The following is a 16,773-nucleotide window of genomic DNA, read 5'->3' as shown; positions in this document are numbered from 1 at the left end:
ATGATTAATTTTGTATAGATGTTGATATTCTTAATGGACATTTTGACAAGCGTTTGTTTTATTTTTTCATTTGAAAAATATTAAGTTAAATTGATTTTATCAATAAATGTAGTATTAAGAATAGTTTTATTTTTAAAATAAAATATTTACTTGTTGGGTTGAGAATCTTTTCCATTGTTAGTGATAAGCATGGATGAGAGCCTTTTAGGGAGAGCAAGTAGTTTTCCTGCTTACCACCAGGGTGTGACACCGCCGCTCCGTTCTCGTAATCCTATTATCAAATATACTGTTTTTATTTACGTATCATCTTTTTAAATGGACTTTAAATTGCATTTAAATAAGGGCAATACGTCATTTACGATATTTGGAAGCTATGTTAAAGCGATATTGTACTTGTTAGTGACTTTTCGTAGCAGGATTAGTGACGCCATTTCTTGGAAGTGTTAACAGTTTCGAAGAATACACTACAGTAAGTCGCCGATCCTTGAGTTAACCTTGCGCAGAGGCAATATCGTAACCAATGAAGGTCTACTGAGGTGCGATTATTGCTAGTTGAAAACTTTTACCAATACCCCGCCATGGGCTTGTGAAATACCAAGCCTATCGGCAATTTTTGGAAATCCCTACGGGGATTCATAATTATCTCTCATTACATTTGCATATACATTATTCTTTACCGCTGTTTGAATGGAGGCAGGTAGTATGTAACTGCTAAATTTACTCTAAATTGTGGGCGTTATTGACCTTTGGAGTATTCGCCTTTCAACTACAATACGATCCCGGAAGAATAAAAGGCAGTCATCTCACTCCAACTTTTGATTACTTCGATAAAAACTATGTATAATTACTAGTCAAAATTCATCAGTGCCAAGTATAGGTAGGGGGATTAAAAAATGGCGGCTGTTTCAAAACCCAAAAAAACATTGATTTTTCATTCGGAGCTCTATATCTTAAAAACTACCAACAACACTAGAAAATCTAAGAGAACATTATTTAAAGAAGAGTAAATTTGCTGAAATATTAGCCCTAAAAGAGCTATTTACGTCCAATAGTTCTGGAGATACAGCTTTTTAAAAAGCAAAATTTCTTAAAAATCTACTGAAAGATTAGTGTTAGTTAATTTATTTTGAGAAATCTATATCTCAGGAACTATATGACTTACAGATGTCTATTAGCACTCAAATTAAAGCTAATTTAATGTACTATAAAGTAGTTTATGACCTTTACCTTCGTAGGAATAGTTTTTATGATATTTGCTAAAATAAATTGATTTATAGTTGTTCAGACAAAAAATTTTATTTATGAAAAACTTTCCAAAAAAAAAAAAATCCAGTAACCATTGGATGTACTGATGTCTGCCAGCGCTCAAATTAAAGCTACTTAAATTTACTACAAAATAGTTAATTATGTTAATCTTTGTAGGAGTAGTAGTTTTTATGATATTTGACAAAATAAATTCACAAAATGTTAATTTCTAGTTGTTCGTATAAAATGTTGGATTTTTGAAAAAATATATTTCTAGATCCATTAGACGTACATGTGTCTGTCAACACTCAAAATAAAGGAAATTTAACTTACTATAAAGTAGTTTATGACACTTATCTTCATAGGGGTATTAGTATATGAATATGTAAACTATTACTCCTACGAAGATAAACATCATAAACTACTTTATAGCTCATTAAACTAGCTTTAATTTGATTGCTAATAGACATCCGTATGTCAAACGGTTTTTATGATATAAATTCACTGATAATTTATATTAACTACTGATCTTTTAGTACGCCCCATACAACATTTTTATGAAATGTTGCTTTTTAAAAAGCTATGTCTCGAAAACTATTTAACGTAAATAACTCTATTAGGGCTCATATTTTAGCAAAGTTATTCTTCTTTAAATGATGTTCTCTTAGGTTTTCTTGTGTTTTTCCTACTTTTTAAGATATAGAGCCCCGAATAAAAAATTAGTTTTTTTATCGCTTTGAAACAGCCGCCATTTTTTATTCCCCCGACTTATACTTGTCAGACTAATCAATTTTGACTATTAATTATACATATTTTTCATTTAAGTAATCAAAAATGGGGTGAGATAACTGCCTTTTTGTTTTCTCCTCTTGGGCTCTTGTACTATGAGTATATAGACTTGGGTATTCGGAGTATATCAAGCCTATTTAATGTTCCTGTTATCCCTTATAATAAGTTGGTAGTAAGAACGACAGACATTTCTTTCAGAATGAGTAAACTTATTTTGTTTCCTTCCCCAGTTCGCCATTTGTTACGTTCAGATATCAATGAAATCGGTTATTCAAGTACTGTGAAGGTAATGTTCTGTTTTGTTTACTGTTTATACCTGCCATTATGTTAGCTGTTTTGTTGTCTTTAGTTCTTTTTTTTGTGAATTGTGAAGTAGTTGAACATTATGAATATTTATTTCAATTAATTGGTGGAAAATAATATTTTTTTTTAAAGTAATGTTAGCAAATTACGATTTAGAAGAAGATAGTTAACTATATGAAGTAGATAGGTCTAGGCAGTCAATAAAGGTAACAAAATAGTAAAGGAAAACTATTTATTGTTAACCAATGTTTCAACCCACTTTGCAGGGCAGATTGCAACAGAGATGTCAACTGCCAATATTATAATATGAAAATATTGTAAATTGAAAGTAATGAAAAATATCAATCTAACATCCACCATATTTGCCTCTCTGATACAAAGGAGTGTCTGTTAACCTATGTTTTAACACACTTTGCAGAGCTGTCAGATTGAAACAGAGATGTCAACTGCCAATATTGTAATATGAAAATAGGATTATGTGAAAACTGAAGTTTGTAAATCTTTTTGTGTTAACCAAGCATTTACAGGTTTGGAGGTATTTTGGGACTGTAGCAATTTATAAAGTGTGGATCCAGCTAAATATATTGAAGTGGGATCATCAACTCCTTACTCTGCTATCTGTTTTAAGTGACCTATGGTTGACATGTATTTCTGTAGCTGGAATTAAGAACATGTTCGTCTGACTTCCAATAATGGTTAGAGATATTTCTGTTAATTTGTAGACTCATTGGTCTTCTTTGACATATTCTTATGTAACGCATCTCCTCCATGTCCTGGTTTGGTTCTTATGCTTGCTAATGAGAGCCCATGATTTGCTTGAGATTCAGTATTGATATCATTATTGTAAAATGTTTGTCCTTACACTCTATTATTTTACTGTGTTTTGAAAGTTAGAAACTATTTTTATAAATCTGGAGTAGTAAAATTTAAACACCAATTTTTGGAAGCAATATTTAGTCCCTGTCGTTACAAGTTAACAAAATAATTATTTTATTATTAACAACTTTCATTAAAAAGCAATAAAAAGACTTGCTAGTTAAGATATTTTTTTAAAAGAAATAATATTGTAAATGTACTTCTATTCTTTTGTAATTATAGTTTTGCATTATTCTGTATTCTACAATTTTTTCTTTTTAAATTAAAATATAAAAATATTCAGCAATGCTTCTTTAATTACTTTTAGTCTTACTTAAGTCCACTTTAAAAAAAAATGGCTTTTAAGTAATAATATTTTAAAAAGGTAAGAAAAAAAGGTAGATGAGGCCCTGTAATAATAAATACAAAGAAAACTTCATAATTCAAAATAAATTTATTTTATCTTGTAAGTGTAAATGTTAAACCATCAGTCTTCTTAACTTGCTTTAATCCTTCTCAAAAAGCACTACATAGTGTCCATTAAAACTGAACTATTTTTCTTATAAACATCATACAAGTACACATGTATTTATGGTGCACCCCTGTATTTATGTATTCTATTTTAGTTCTGTTATATTCTCTCTATGTATTTACACAATATTTCTTTTTATTCTTATTGTCATTAGAAAGGTAAAATAATGGCCAATAATGTATACAAATTTTATGGATTGTGAGCATCCAAAGTGTCGATGACATAGTGCTAAATCTTCATAAATTAGGTATCTCTGTTGCTCACACAGAAACAGAGAGAAAGTTGACAGCTCTTGTGAAGGCCAAGCGTAGCTTTATTCATCTATTGTACCAATAGAAGAAGATCATTTACATCAGTGGAAAAGTATCCTAGTTCTGCTCTTTAATTCTTATTAAATCCTTCGTAATTTAATATATTTGTTGAGCACATTATTATGAATTAAAAAAAAAAAAATCATTGTCTTTACTGACAACAATGAACCTGAAAATATAAAGTCTTTTATCAAATATTGTCCTTTTATAGAGAAGATAAAACAAATACAACTGAAGATCAGAAAATAATATCTTTTTAAATTTTCAAATAAATCAGTAAATATATCTTATGAATTAAATAAAACAAATTCCAAAATATATCCAAAGGAAACTAAATACAATATTTGTTCTAATATAGCTCAACCTCGAATATAGGATAACCCCCATTTTGTAAATAATTATCCAGAAAAAATGTAGCGAATAAAAATTAAAATTGATTTTCAAGTTAGGTAATACTTAGATAAATAGGATCAAAATATTATTATGAAGCTTTGAACATTTTTGGTTTTTTCTTAAACTTATCAAATGAGGTTATTATTAGTAACCTATCAATTTCTTTATTAAGTTACTATCAAGCAGTTTAAATATAATGAACAATTTTCACTTATTTTTAATAAAAACTGTATTTAGCACTAAATTCATTTTCAGCTCTGAGTTTAATAAAAGAATATCTGAAGAAAGCAGATATTCATACCTAAGTGGAAACTACAAAAATTTGTATTAATAAATATCCACCTAGGTGATTGGGGGAACACACTTTTCTAACATAAGGTCAACAAGTCAGTGTTTTATGTTCAATTTTTTAGTTTAAATTCATAGGTTATAATTTTTTTTTCTAATACTTAAACATGATAATTTAAAATACACCTAGGGGCTTAAAATACTCCAGTTGCAGTTAAATAGTAAATTTTGCTTACATAGGTGTAAAGTTTTGTTTTCCAAACAGGTTAAGTGGAATTAAGTAAAAAATCACTGAAATTGAAAAGTTTGAATATGGTGATGTCTATGAATTTGACGCTTAGTCTCCAATCATGAAAGTAAAAATATAATCAAACTTTTAAGTGACTTAAAAGCCCAGAGTTTAGTTAAAATCAAATTTTTCCAGGTTGGATTCAAATATATGTTTCTAATGAATATATCTTAAACCAACATTTTACTGATGATAATTTCAGAAAAAATTCAACCTATATTATTTGGACATGTTCTGTGAATTATATAGTTCTTAAATGTTTTTATTTGATTAAAAGTTGTATCCTTCTATTTAAGTTATCTTAAAATTTATTTTGATGTAATAGATTTATATTGCTTTTGTTACTAATTATTTTCTTTTTATAACATTCCTCAATGCACATAACAGTCTCATGCAACAGGTAAGGAGTTTTCGACCAAAAGTCATTATAACTTTTGAAAGATTATTAAAAAGTATTATGGGAGCTACTTATGAAGCTGAATTAATTTTTTTTTAATTGGTGATTTGTAACATTTTGACAGGGGAAGAATTAAATTTTGAAATTAATTATATTAATTAATTAAGTTTTTAGTATAGAATATTAATTTATTAACAAAAACCTTTCAAAAGTGGATTCATTAACTTTTTTTATAGAAAACTCCTCACGTATTTTACTAATTACAGTTGATTGTTATTTACTTGTACCTGAGTATCCAAAAAAAAAATTCAATCACTTTAAATTTTTATTGTAAAATCATAAAAAACATTCTTTTCGCTAGTTTTCTAGTTTAATATATTTATTAATTAATTGTTTGAGAGTAGTTTGTATTAACAATAATACAACTTCAATAGATCCAGTTTACTCTCAACAAAGTTTATTTTCCTTCTCTAAGGTTTCGGCCCTTAGGCTGTTATCAAGGAGACAACCTCAATTATTGATTTATCACAATTCATTAAACAATTTTTTGTACTTTAAGGCCAATTGCCCATGTAAAATAACAAAATTATATAATCTCAATGCATCGACTATTTAAAAAAAAAATTCTTACAAAATCTGTAAGATTTTATTGTTCATAGTGTTATTGTGTTGTGATAAGGAGAATTTTTTTTTTTTAAGAATTGTTGATGCGTTGAGATTATATATGTTTATTATTTGACATGGCCAATTGTTCTGTTAGTGCAAAACAATTTTTTTTAATTGTTACAAATCAATAATGAGGTTTTCTCCTTCCTAATGCCCGGAAGATTGGAAAATTCAAATATTCTTTATATATTGAATAAAATTTCTATAAATCAAATAAAAATTTTTACAGCATGCCAAAAGGTTACTCTCAGATACTATTTTCTTCAATATTTCTATTTACATTCTTTATATGTATGTACAATCAATACATGCTTTTATGAAATATGAATGAACATATTTTATATTTAAATAGAACTGATTTTTTCAAGAAACCTTCAGATCAAATCAAGTAGTTCTCTATTTTAAATGTTACCTCTTAAAGACCGTATCAAACAACATAAGTTTTCTGTTTCCTCACATAATCATTCTGCCTCAAAACTTTCGGAACATTTTCTTTCTTTAAATCATTCCTTCGATTTTGACAAAATGTCTATACTAGCTACATTCCTTAACCATAACAAAAAGCTCATCTCTGAAAGCTTCTATATCTAATTAGAACCTTCTGTCAATTTAAAAACCGACAAGCACAACTTATCATTAACATATTCGCAAATGGTTAATTTATTAAAAAAGTAATTTTTTTTTATTTATTTACATATATATAATTTTTCTACTCACTTTTGAATGTATTATTTCCCTTTTTAAACTTTTTCTAACACATTTGTCATCACCCTCTTATCAGGTTTCCTCTTTTTACTGTTGTTAAATACTCATGACACTTTGTCACCTTCCGGTACTTCGTCCTTGTAACATATATATATTTTTAACATTTTCTAATACCATTTGTTGTCACCCTCTCACACGATTTCCTCTTCTAAATACTTAAAATATTTTCTACTTTTTATTATTTACCCAATTGTAACGTTTCCTCCTTGAACACCTTGTTATCTCAGTAACGTATTTTTAATTCAGAGTCAAGAACCCACTTGGTGGTATGATTTCAAACTAACATGTTCATTTTATGTTTTATTCTCTTTTTTTTTACCCCTATCTTTATTTCACCCCCCTCCTTTTTTATTCTTTTTTAATTTTCCTTACCCACATTATGAGTTATGTTCACCATATATTATTATTGTTATTTTAAAAATTTTTTTTTCTATTCACTTCTTTTTTTAAACTTAACTTATATTTTGCTTCTTTATCTAATATTATGGTTACATATTTCATTTGTTACATATATTTTCTTTCTCTCAATTTTATTTTTTCTTTCCATAATTTTAATTTTTAAATTATTAATAATCTAACTTCCTCAGAAATATTCATATTTCTTCATGAATATATTTATATTTTCTATGTATACATTTTATTTTCCACTTCTTTCATCACTTTAATTTTATTAATTCCATTCTGTACAATTATTTACTTTATGTCATTCTGTTTATATTTTCTGTATTCATTGGTTGTTATCTTGTTTTGTTCTTAGCCTTGAGGAAGGCTAGAAATTCTGGCCGAAACGTTGGCACGATTAAATAAGTTACTTCAACTTATTTGTGTTATATTTTGACCGTACCCTCAACCAACTTCTCGTATATTTTAAATGTTTCATATTATGAGATCCATAATTCAAAAATTTTATTTTAAAGTTTTATTATTTGAGATTCTTAGCTATACAATAAGAATTGTAAGATCTAAAGTTAGGTGGCTGGATGGGGTCAAAGTAGATGCATGAATGTTTAATTATTTATACATAAAAATTTAATTATATATACAGAAAAAAAAACTGAGTCGACTGTCAGAGGCTGCTAGAGGAGCTCCAGATTTGATGGCCGATTGTTGCGACACTTATGTAGATGTGTAGTTGTATTTAAAAAGAAATGAATGTTATATATTACATTAAAACACCTATATTCTTGCTGTAATGTAAAAACATAAAAAAAATATTAGTGTTTTACGATCATCATCATTTGGTTACAGGAACAATATGAATTACACAATGGTTTTCATATAGTTTTATTTATTTAAAAATATTTTTTTAACGATTATGTCATGTTTAAAGTTCAAATTATACGATTTATAAAAATCACCTAGTAAAACCAAAACTATTACCATTATCAAAGTATTTTATTTTTGCTAAAACATCAATATCAATGGTCTATAACTTTTTTTACCTAATGGTTACCAAATTTAAAACAGATTCTATTATAAAAGTTATATATAATTTGAAATTAAAGATGTAGTTTGTAAAAATATTTTTCTATATAAACTTGAGGAATTCTTATAGGCTAATAAAAATACGAAGTTATAACACATGTAAATAATATTTAAAAAATGTAAATTATATATACATTAATAACAAAATACATTAGATCACAGTTTTCCAAAACCTCAAGACAAGCAGTCTTTTATCTACGGAAATTGAAACCATATACCTTAATATTTACAAACTTTTAAATATAGTTGAAGCTCGGTAAATCTCAAGTGCTCATATGTCAATTTTTTTTTTTTAGAAACCTTAAATTCTTTTTATAAAAATAACTTTACAATAAATGAACAAAATTTTTGTTCTTTTTAATTAATATTTGGTTACATATTTGATCATTTGATTATACAAACAAAAAAGAACATCATGACCATTTGTATGCTTTGGACAGATCAGGAACATTGTGGATCCGTAGCAGTAATGTGACAAAAAAAAAAAAAAAGCTTGAAAAAACTACTGAGACAAACAGTTAAAGGGGTAACATTTTTTTTTTTTACCTTTGTGGTCAGTTCTAATGTAAAGATATTTTAAGACCTCAGTACCCTTATCTATCTGGGGTCCTAAGTGGCTGCTTGGTATGTTTACTACCATTCACAACTATTGTATGCTAGGGAAAAGTTCACTTTCTCTCGCAAAATGGTTAACTTATGTGACAGATGGTAGAAATAGAATAGAAAAAAAAAAAAAAAAAAAAAAAAAAAAAGAAGGTAGAAATAGAATAGAAAATGCTGTATTAAAACTTTTAGTAGTTGAGATTTGAAGAAACATTAACACATTACTTTTTAAGGAATCTTGAATTGCCCATTTACTACAAATGTGATACTATACCTCAATCTTCAAACACTTGTTTTGAGTGTCTCTAGTTCAAACCAATCAAATAAAATTTAGGACTATCACAAAAGTAATCATCATTATAAATTATATTTCCATGCTTTTTTATATTATTTCTTAATTCCCCACTGTCCCTTTTGGGGTTGAATAAAAATAACTTAAGAAATATAAAATTTAAAAAAAAAATCAAATTTTATAACTGATATTAATCCACTTTTTAAGTGACCAATGATTGACAGAAATGTAACACTATTTCAAATGATGTGATTTAATTTGATTTATTAACCTTAGAATATTTGAAATTTATAGCATTTTTGAAAGTTCAAAAGACATAAAAAATAAAATATCTCCTTTACTGTAAATATCTTATCAATTTTGGGGACTTTTCTACTTATTTAAACATCTTCAATTGCTTTTGAGGCTCTAAGAATTAAAACAACTGATATATTTATTCGCTTTGTAAAAATAGAATAATAAAAATCTACATAATGTGTTATTAAAATCTTGACTAATAGAAAAAAAGTTTATCTCTTAAAAAAAGAAAATAGTTTGAGATATGTATTTTTTATTGGTGTGCTATATACTAATAGCCGATCAACGGTTCAGAACCAACTCATTTTTTTAAATAGAAAATTTGATTCATTTTGGATTAAATAAAATTAAACTAAAATAACTTTTCAAAGGAAACTTAATTCACCAAAAGTAGATACAATAATACAGAAGAACACATTAAAACAATTAAATTAAACTTTAACTGGTCGAGGTTAAGTCTAATGAATGCCAAACTTTTAATTTTTATTTATTCTATTAAAATTAATCCAAGTTCTTATTAAACTTGTAATATATTGTATTTCAAATAACTTTTAATACTTTTCTACCAAAGGATTTTTATAAAATAATAATTAATTACTAAAATTGCTGACTCAATTTTTATTTAGTATATTCATAATCTGATCTAAATAATTAACAATGCTTAATGGAATGGAAAAGAAACTTAACATCCTTTTGTTTAATATACATTTATAAAAACATGAAGTATAAATAAAAAAAAATAAAAAAATTAGATTACACTGGAAGTGTGCAAGTTTAATCCAGGCATGGTTTTTACTCAATAGAATTCATATTTTCCAAATATGAAAACCTTCAAACAGTTCCCAACTATTGATCAGAAGTGTAAATTGGAAATTAATTTTCTATCTAGAATTCAACGAGTTTTAATCATACAATATGCGTATTTAAATAGTTCTTTAGGTTGACCATCCCATGTATGAAATTAAATGACTTGGGCACATAAAAGACGATTTATATAAAATTCTACATAAGTTCCTTTTGAGTTCGATCAGCTCTCTTCTATTTAGGTTTGTCTTTTTACTACCATTTGATATTTTACTTATAAACTGAGATTTAAATATCTTCAATTTTTGTATTTTATAAACTTTATTAAGTTTAATCATGTGATGTACAAATGCTTACGAAAATATAATTTATATATTTTGGCTATACAATTTTTTTTTCTTCATTAACGCTCTATATGCACGTCACTTCGGTATTTGGATTTTATAAATTTTTTTTTATGTCATTTCTCTGTTTCAGTTTCGAGTATTGTTTGATTTTACTTTTATTTTTAAACAAAATGCCGAAGTGAGAGGTTTTTTGTATATGACTTATACAATTATATAAATGTTAAAGATGAAAAAAAACTTTTAAAAACTTTTAGCACTATTTTATTTTGATGAAATCAAATGTTCAAATGCATAATATTTAGTTGATTTAAGCAAAGATTGTTTCACTTAACTAACTTAGTAAAGAGAATTAAGTAAATTACGCTATATTTCTAATTTTGATTCTACTCATTCTTATTTTTAATACTCAACATAACCGTTTCTCCATTGTTACATTAAATGAAAATGACATTTAGTAAATCTTTGCATAGAAATATGAAAATACTTTTTCTGCCTTTTAATGTAAGTGTAAAATCAAGATGTTGAATTCCTTAACAGGCAGAGAATATATATGAATTAAAATACCTGTTCTGCATGTAGTGTGTTAAATAATTTCACAAATACAAACCCAGAGACTGTGCAGTAGAGACCTTTCAACAAATGCTTATTTTACATATTTCTGATATTATTTAAGTATGCTCATTCCTACAAACCTTTCGTTTTGAACATATACACTTTATATCACTTTCATGCTTAAGAGAGTTGCCACCAATCATGCACAACATACGTGCATGTTTGAAAATGTTTTAAATAAAAAATTTAGACCATGTTATGATTTGGTTCACTGGAAGGCGGTACCCAACCTCCATAAGCATTTTCGAGTTCTTTAGCCACTCCAATTGTCAGTCGATCCTGGTGTTTAAAAGCTGCAATCTAAAAGAAAAAAAAGAAAAAAATAACAGTATTATTGATAGTTCTTGCTTCGATATTTTTAAATATTAAAACTTTACTATTTAGATGGATCGGTCTTAAGTTTAATTAGGGTAGGAATAGGGGGTGATCAAGTATTAAATAATTTTACATTATTTGATTCCAAATATGTGGAATAAGTTTCTCCTTTGCATTTAAAGTGTATCCGAGGAATTAAAAAAAGTCTTTCATTTTCTTTCAGTTGTATTTATTTTATTTTCCTAATATTTCACTTCTTTAAATCTCATCTCCTGACAGTGTGCATTATTTATTATACGATTCCTTAAAGCTGTGCGATTTAAAATGTATAATATTTGGTTTTTTGTGTTGTTTTTATGTTTCTTAAGATTCTGAACTGATTGTCCTTCCTATTTATATTTTTCCAAATGAACATTGTAGTTGATAGATATTTATTTTATTTTTGTTTGTATCTATGATGGCAAGATGCCCAAATATTGGTCAAAGGTGGTGAAACACCATAGGAAATAGTTCATGAATTTAAAATATTATGGAATGCAACATAAATTTATTATAATGTATTACATTATATGTAATGTAAAAATATATATATAGGGTTTATTTTTCACCTAAATTAAATTTTGATGTGAAAAAAAGCATTATTGGTTTTTAATTTGTATTAAAGAGTAATACTTAATTTGAATATAAGTATTGAAGTAATACTTCTCAGTGGAATATAATGAAAATCAGTTGGTTTTAATTGGTAATTAATTTATTATTAGTTTTTTTTTTTTTAATGTACATAGAAAACAATCAATAAAAAAGTATTCCTTCATAGCATAGAAGCAATAGTTTGATACAGTAACGGTTTTGTTTTGTAGTTTCTGTAAACCGCAGTATTAATGGCATTTATGTAATGCCACTATATTAATTGTTCTCATATTTTAATTATCCTTCTATCTTGTTTTCTCATATCACAAAATTATTTAATGCTTTTTTTATTTCTGCTGGTCGTAAATTCAAGTCAATAGAACATATTATTTTGAAAGAATCTGTATAATGTATTAAAACTATTGTAGTGCATTTATAGGATTAAATCCTGGTCTGTGTAAGATATTAAAAAGCACCTGAACTCCGATTGGCATTCCTTTACTGTTCAAACCAGTCGGGCAAGCAGTAGCTGGCATTTCCAGTAGATTGAAAATACTAAGATATGAAGAATTCAAAAATCTACCGTACATCTGGAAGTGGTAGTGCGCAGGGCTAGAAAATACTGGCAGTATCAGCACTCCATTATCCCCAAGCATTTCCTTCAAACAGAAAGAAAAAATATTCTGTTGAAAAAAAAAATTGTCTTATAATTTTTATTTTACTTGATTTAATAGTTGTTATAATACAATTTTTTTATACTTATTAATATGAAAAATGAGTTCTGAAATTCTCAAAATATTATTAACCAAAAACAATATCTGTCATTTGATTGAAATTTATTTATTTGATTATTGCTTCTACTCTTAAATGTCCCTGCTAAAATCTGTTATATATTTTTTTTAAAACCCTGAAAAGTCAGAAAAAGTCTTCAATGTCTTCTAGCAAGAGTGTTTTACATTCCCAAACTTTAGATAAAGGAACATTTTGGGCATTCCAATTATTAAAAAGAATCATAAGTTTTATTTAGAAAAACAAACAAAAAAATAATATCTTTAGTTAATACCTTATTCCGTAATACTGTGTTAATATAGAAAATAATATCCATAATTACAATGCTTGAAATACTAGCAAGCAATGTGTGGAACTTTTGGGCTTGCATTGTTTAACAGAACTCCCAGCATTCATTATATTTTTCAAAGTTATTAATTATTTTAGTAGATTAGGATTTTTTCTGTTTTAATTGGGCTCAATATCTGAAGAGTTACAAGCTCCTTTAAAATGCTTTGTAAATGATTTCTATTTTTCTTCAGCTTCAGTACAATATTAGTTACTATAACCTTAAAATTTATTGTTCCTTTGACAATTTTATGAAAAATTAGTCATTTTATGCTGAAATAGTCAAATAAAATTAAAATACTTTTGAAAATGTATTTTATTTTATTGTAACAAGCTCCAAACCCCTAATGGAACTTGAGAAAAATTCATAGAAACCATTAAATTAATGGCTAAAAAGTGATATTGCTACAAAAGCAGATTTCATGTTTGACTTCATTAATATCAAGAAACTACTTGGCATATGGTGGTTTAACCTTGACTTTATATTTCAGACCGATATTTATGAAAAATGGAATGTTATGACATCCAGTATCTGATTAGTATTCAACTTTTCTAGTGATTAATCATATATCACTAAAAGTGAATAGTCTATATTCTGAAAAACATTATTGTATTTGGATATAATTCCATAGTCATGAAAAATATACAGAAACATTGATGAATTAAAAATTTTTAATTGGGTTTTAAAAAGGGTTTTTTGCTCGTACTGTAAATCAGTCGCTTTACATAAACCAGGTATCACTTCTTAGCCATCTATTGTAATATTTAATTCAACAAATACATTATTTATTAATCCTTGCTTGATATTTTTTATCTCAATGATGGTTTGTTAATTATATTTTAATTACCTCAAAATATCTCGTAAATTGTTCTTTAAATTCTTGGCATTCATCCCTTTGAGATTGTGGTAAATGCTGAAAATATCTCTTCATTAAACCGAATACAATAGAATAAAGTGCCACTCTTCCAAAGCCGACACTTTTTCTGAGATATTCACCGAAGACTGTCCAGATGGTCCAATCCTGCCAAAAGAAAACAGTTATATTATTTTTTTCTCTCCATCAAAAACAAAGTAATTTTTTATGTGATGAATAGAGTTTCTGATGTGAATGAATTATTTTTAGCTCTTGATAAGGATATCTTTCATTACATATGTTTAAATGTAAATGCACTTCATAAATATTTATAAAACTTGAAGGAGATGGTCAGGAGTGTGGTCAAAAAGGAACACAAAATATGTAGATATTCGATAATAAAGAAATTATCGATTTCTTAAAAATGCACACAATAAAACATTGATTTGAATATAGTATTTAAGTCATAATCGCCTCAGGAATGTTTTTGAAAAAAATAAGGAAAATATAGTTTCAAAATTAAAGATTTCATTTTAAATATGGTGCACACTTACTTCACATTACATTACTTTAAACTTTAGTGATTATTTTTGGATTACATTGAAGTTTTCAAGTTAACATTTGGATAACATTTATTTAATAATTTATTCACTCCTACACTAAGTAGGCATGCTCTATGAGATTCCTTAAATAAATAATAAATTAAGTAAAATTAATTGTAATTTATCATGTATTTAATATCAGGAAACAATATTGTTTTAAATAATTACTTTCTGAACTAACATAACTCATCCTCTATATTAATTTATTTGGAAGTAAAACAAACTATTTAGGCATGTTCTGGGATGGGATTCCTTTAAAATTTTGAAAGTTGAAGCTTGCAAAACAGAAAAGAGTATACTATTAATTTAGCTTATTTAGGAACTCTGCATTAACTTATTAACTTATAATAGTTAATAATCATTTAGGTATATTTATATTTTCTGAATCTGTTTGATAATTTATTGTATTTTAAAGATTTTCAAAGATAGTTATTGCTATAAAAACATTAATATAAAATGATGTATTAAAATAAAAATTTTATAAATAGAGTGAATCTGAGATTAAGTGATTGTCTGAATCCTCAACCTAATTTAATCAATATTATAAATAAATAGGAATCCAACTTATTATAGAATGAACAACCATAATAAAGTTATTTATCAGAAAATATATGAACCAATAATACCTTTGAACGAATCTCTGGCTCAGTGAAAGGAAATAGGGCATAAGTTTTTGTGTATATGTATGTAAGGATGTATTGATTTATAAAATGTATTGCAGATTTGAAGGGATTTGAAAACAAAAAAGATGGTTATGATTTAAGTATTTTTATATATTTATCTCTTTAAGTACTATTTTATTTCCTCTACTTACATTTGGGTCTTCTGATCTTTGGAAGACAACGTGTGGACATTCTAAATTGAGCATCAGGGTCAATGTAGCTTGTAGAGATTTGTCGAAGTCTTTTATTGTGATCTGAAAGTACAAATAAATTATATCTAAAAATAAATATAAGAAGATGGTCAGGGTTGTGGTCAAGAAAAGAACAAATAGTTCATAACTATTTAATGTCCGACATTTCGCCCCACTTTGTAGGGCTTCATCAGGGCTAAAAAGATACAAAAAAAAAACTGAGAATATTACAACAATAAGGTAATTTAAGTTAGGATAAATATTATGTAAAAATAAAGTGATAAGAAATTACATATAAATAAAAGGAAGACACAAAATAGTATTAATATAGAATAAACAATGATAAGAATAAAAAATAAGTAACAATGGCAAGAGTACAATTTTTTTAAAAAATACAGTTAAAAAAGTACAGGAGACGTACATAAAACAAAAACAATACGGAAAAAAAAAAAAGAAGAAGAAGAAAGTAGAGATTAAATAAATGTCTTGAAAGAATAAATATAAATAATGATGATAATAAATGGGCAAAGAACAAATCAGGACCACCTACCTGTTCAAAGCAAAAGGTTGAACAGAAGGCGACAATAAAGCGGAACATGGAGGAGTGGGGAGGAGATGGCCAGCCGTTTAACAGCTATATTTCTATTTCAAATACGTCGCGTATACAGGAAGTAGTCATAAAGATATGAAGAAAAATGAAAAATAATAAGAGAAAGATACAGAAATATGATAATTATAATAACTAAAATAATTTTCTAATTTAGGAATAACTAAATAAAATTAGAATGATACATATCGTTACTAATGATAGGAGTATATACTGAAGAAAATATAGTTAGGGTAGTTAATACAATATAGGATATAATAACAATGATTGTAAAAGAAGTAACTAATAATAAGTAAAAATAAATAAAGAGTATTAAAAAAATAAATAAAGAGTATTAACAAAGAAATAAATAAGAAAAATAATTAGACAATGATAACAACTGTAGTTTTTATATATATCATGAAAATAATCATTTATCTACACTGATAATAGTAATAGTAAAGATAAAAGGAGTAATATGAATAATATAAAGTGAAATAAGGTAATTTAATAATTTAAATTGAAGTTGCTTACCATCATGTAC

At 26.5% G+C, this 16,773-nt stretch overlaps 1 protein-coding gene and 1 non-coding gene across 2 annotated transcripts in view; one reads left to right on the top strand and one right to left on the bottom strand.

Annotated features, from left to right (window-relative positions):
* Positions 1–491: 491 nt before the first annotated feature.
* LOC112210870 (U4 spliceosomal RNA) lies at positions 492–632 on the top strand. The gene has a single exon (XR_002945347.1). It is a non-coding gene; the product is annotated as a U4 spliceosomal RNA (small nuclear RNA).
* Positions 633–9,729: 9,097 nt separating this feature from the next.
* Positions 9,730–16,773, bottom strand: part of LOC106688732 (fatty-acid amide hydrolase 2-A) — a 118,629-nt gene continuing 111,585 nt past the window's right edge. Inside the window, exons 9-12 of the mRNA XM_014433320.3 lie at positions 15,605–15,706; positions 14,183–14,356; positions 12,695–12,877; positions 9,730–11,573 (exon numbers count right to left, since the gene is read on the bottom strand). Of these exons, the coding sequence (XP_014288806.1) occupies positions 11,460–11,573; positions 12,695–12,877; positions 14,183–14,356; positions 15,605–15,706 (573 nt within the window). The 3' untranslated portion in view covers positions 9,730–11,459. The remainder of the gene's footprint in view (positions 11,574–12,694; positions 12,878–14,182; positions 14,357–15,604; positions 15,707–16,773) is intronic.

Source organism: Halyomorpha halys, unplaced genomic scaffold (assembly GCF_000696795.3).
Source record: "Halyomorpha halys isolate HHAL.00 unplaced genomic scaffold, Hhal_1.1 Scaffold1188.1, whole genome shotgun sequence".
NCBI lineage: Eukaryota > Metazoa > Arthropoda > Insecta > Hemiptera > Pentatomidae > Halyomorpha > Halyomorpha halys.
This window is presented reverse-complemented; position numbering and strand designations above follow the sequence as displayed.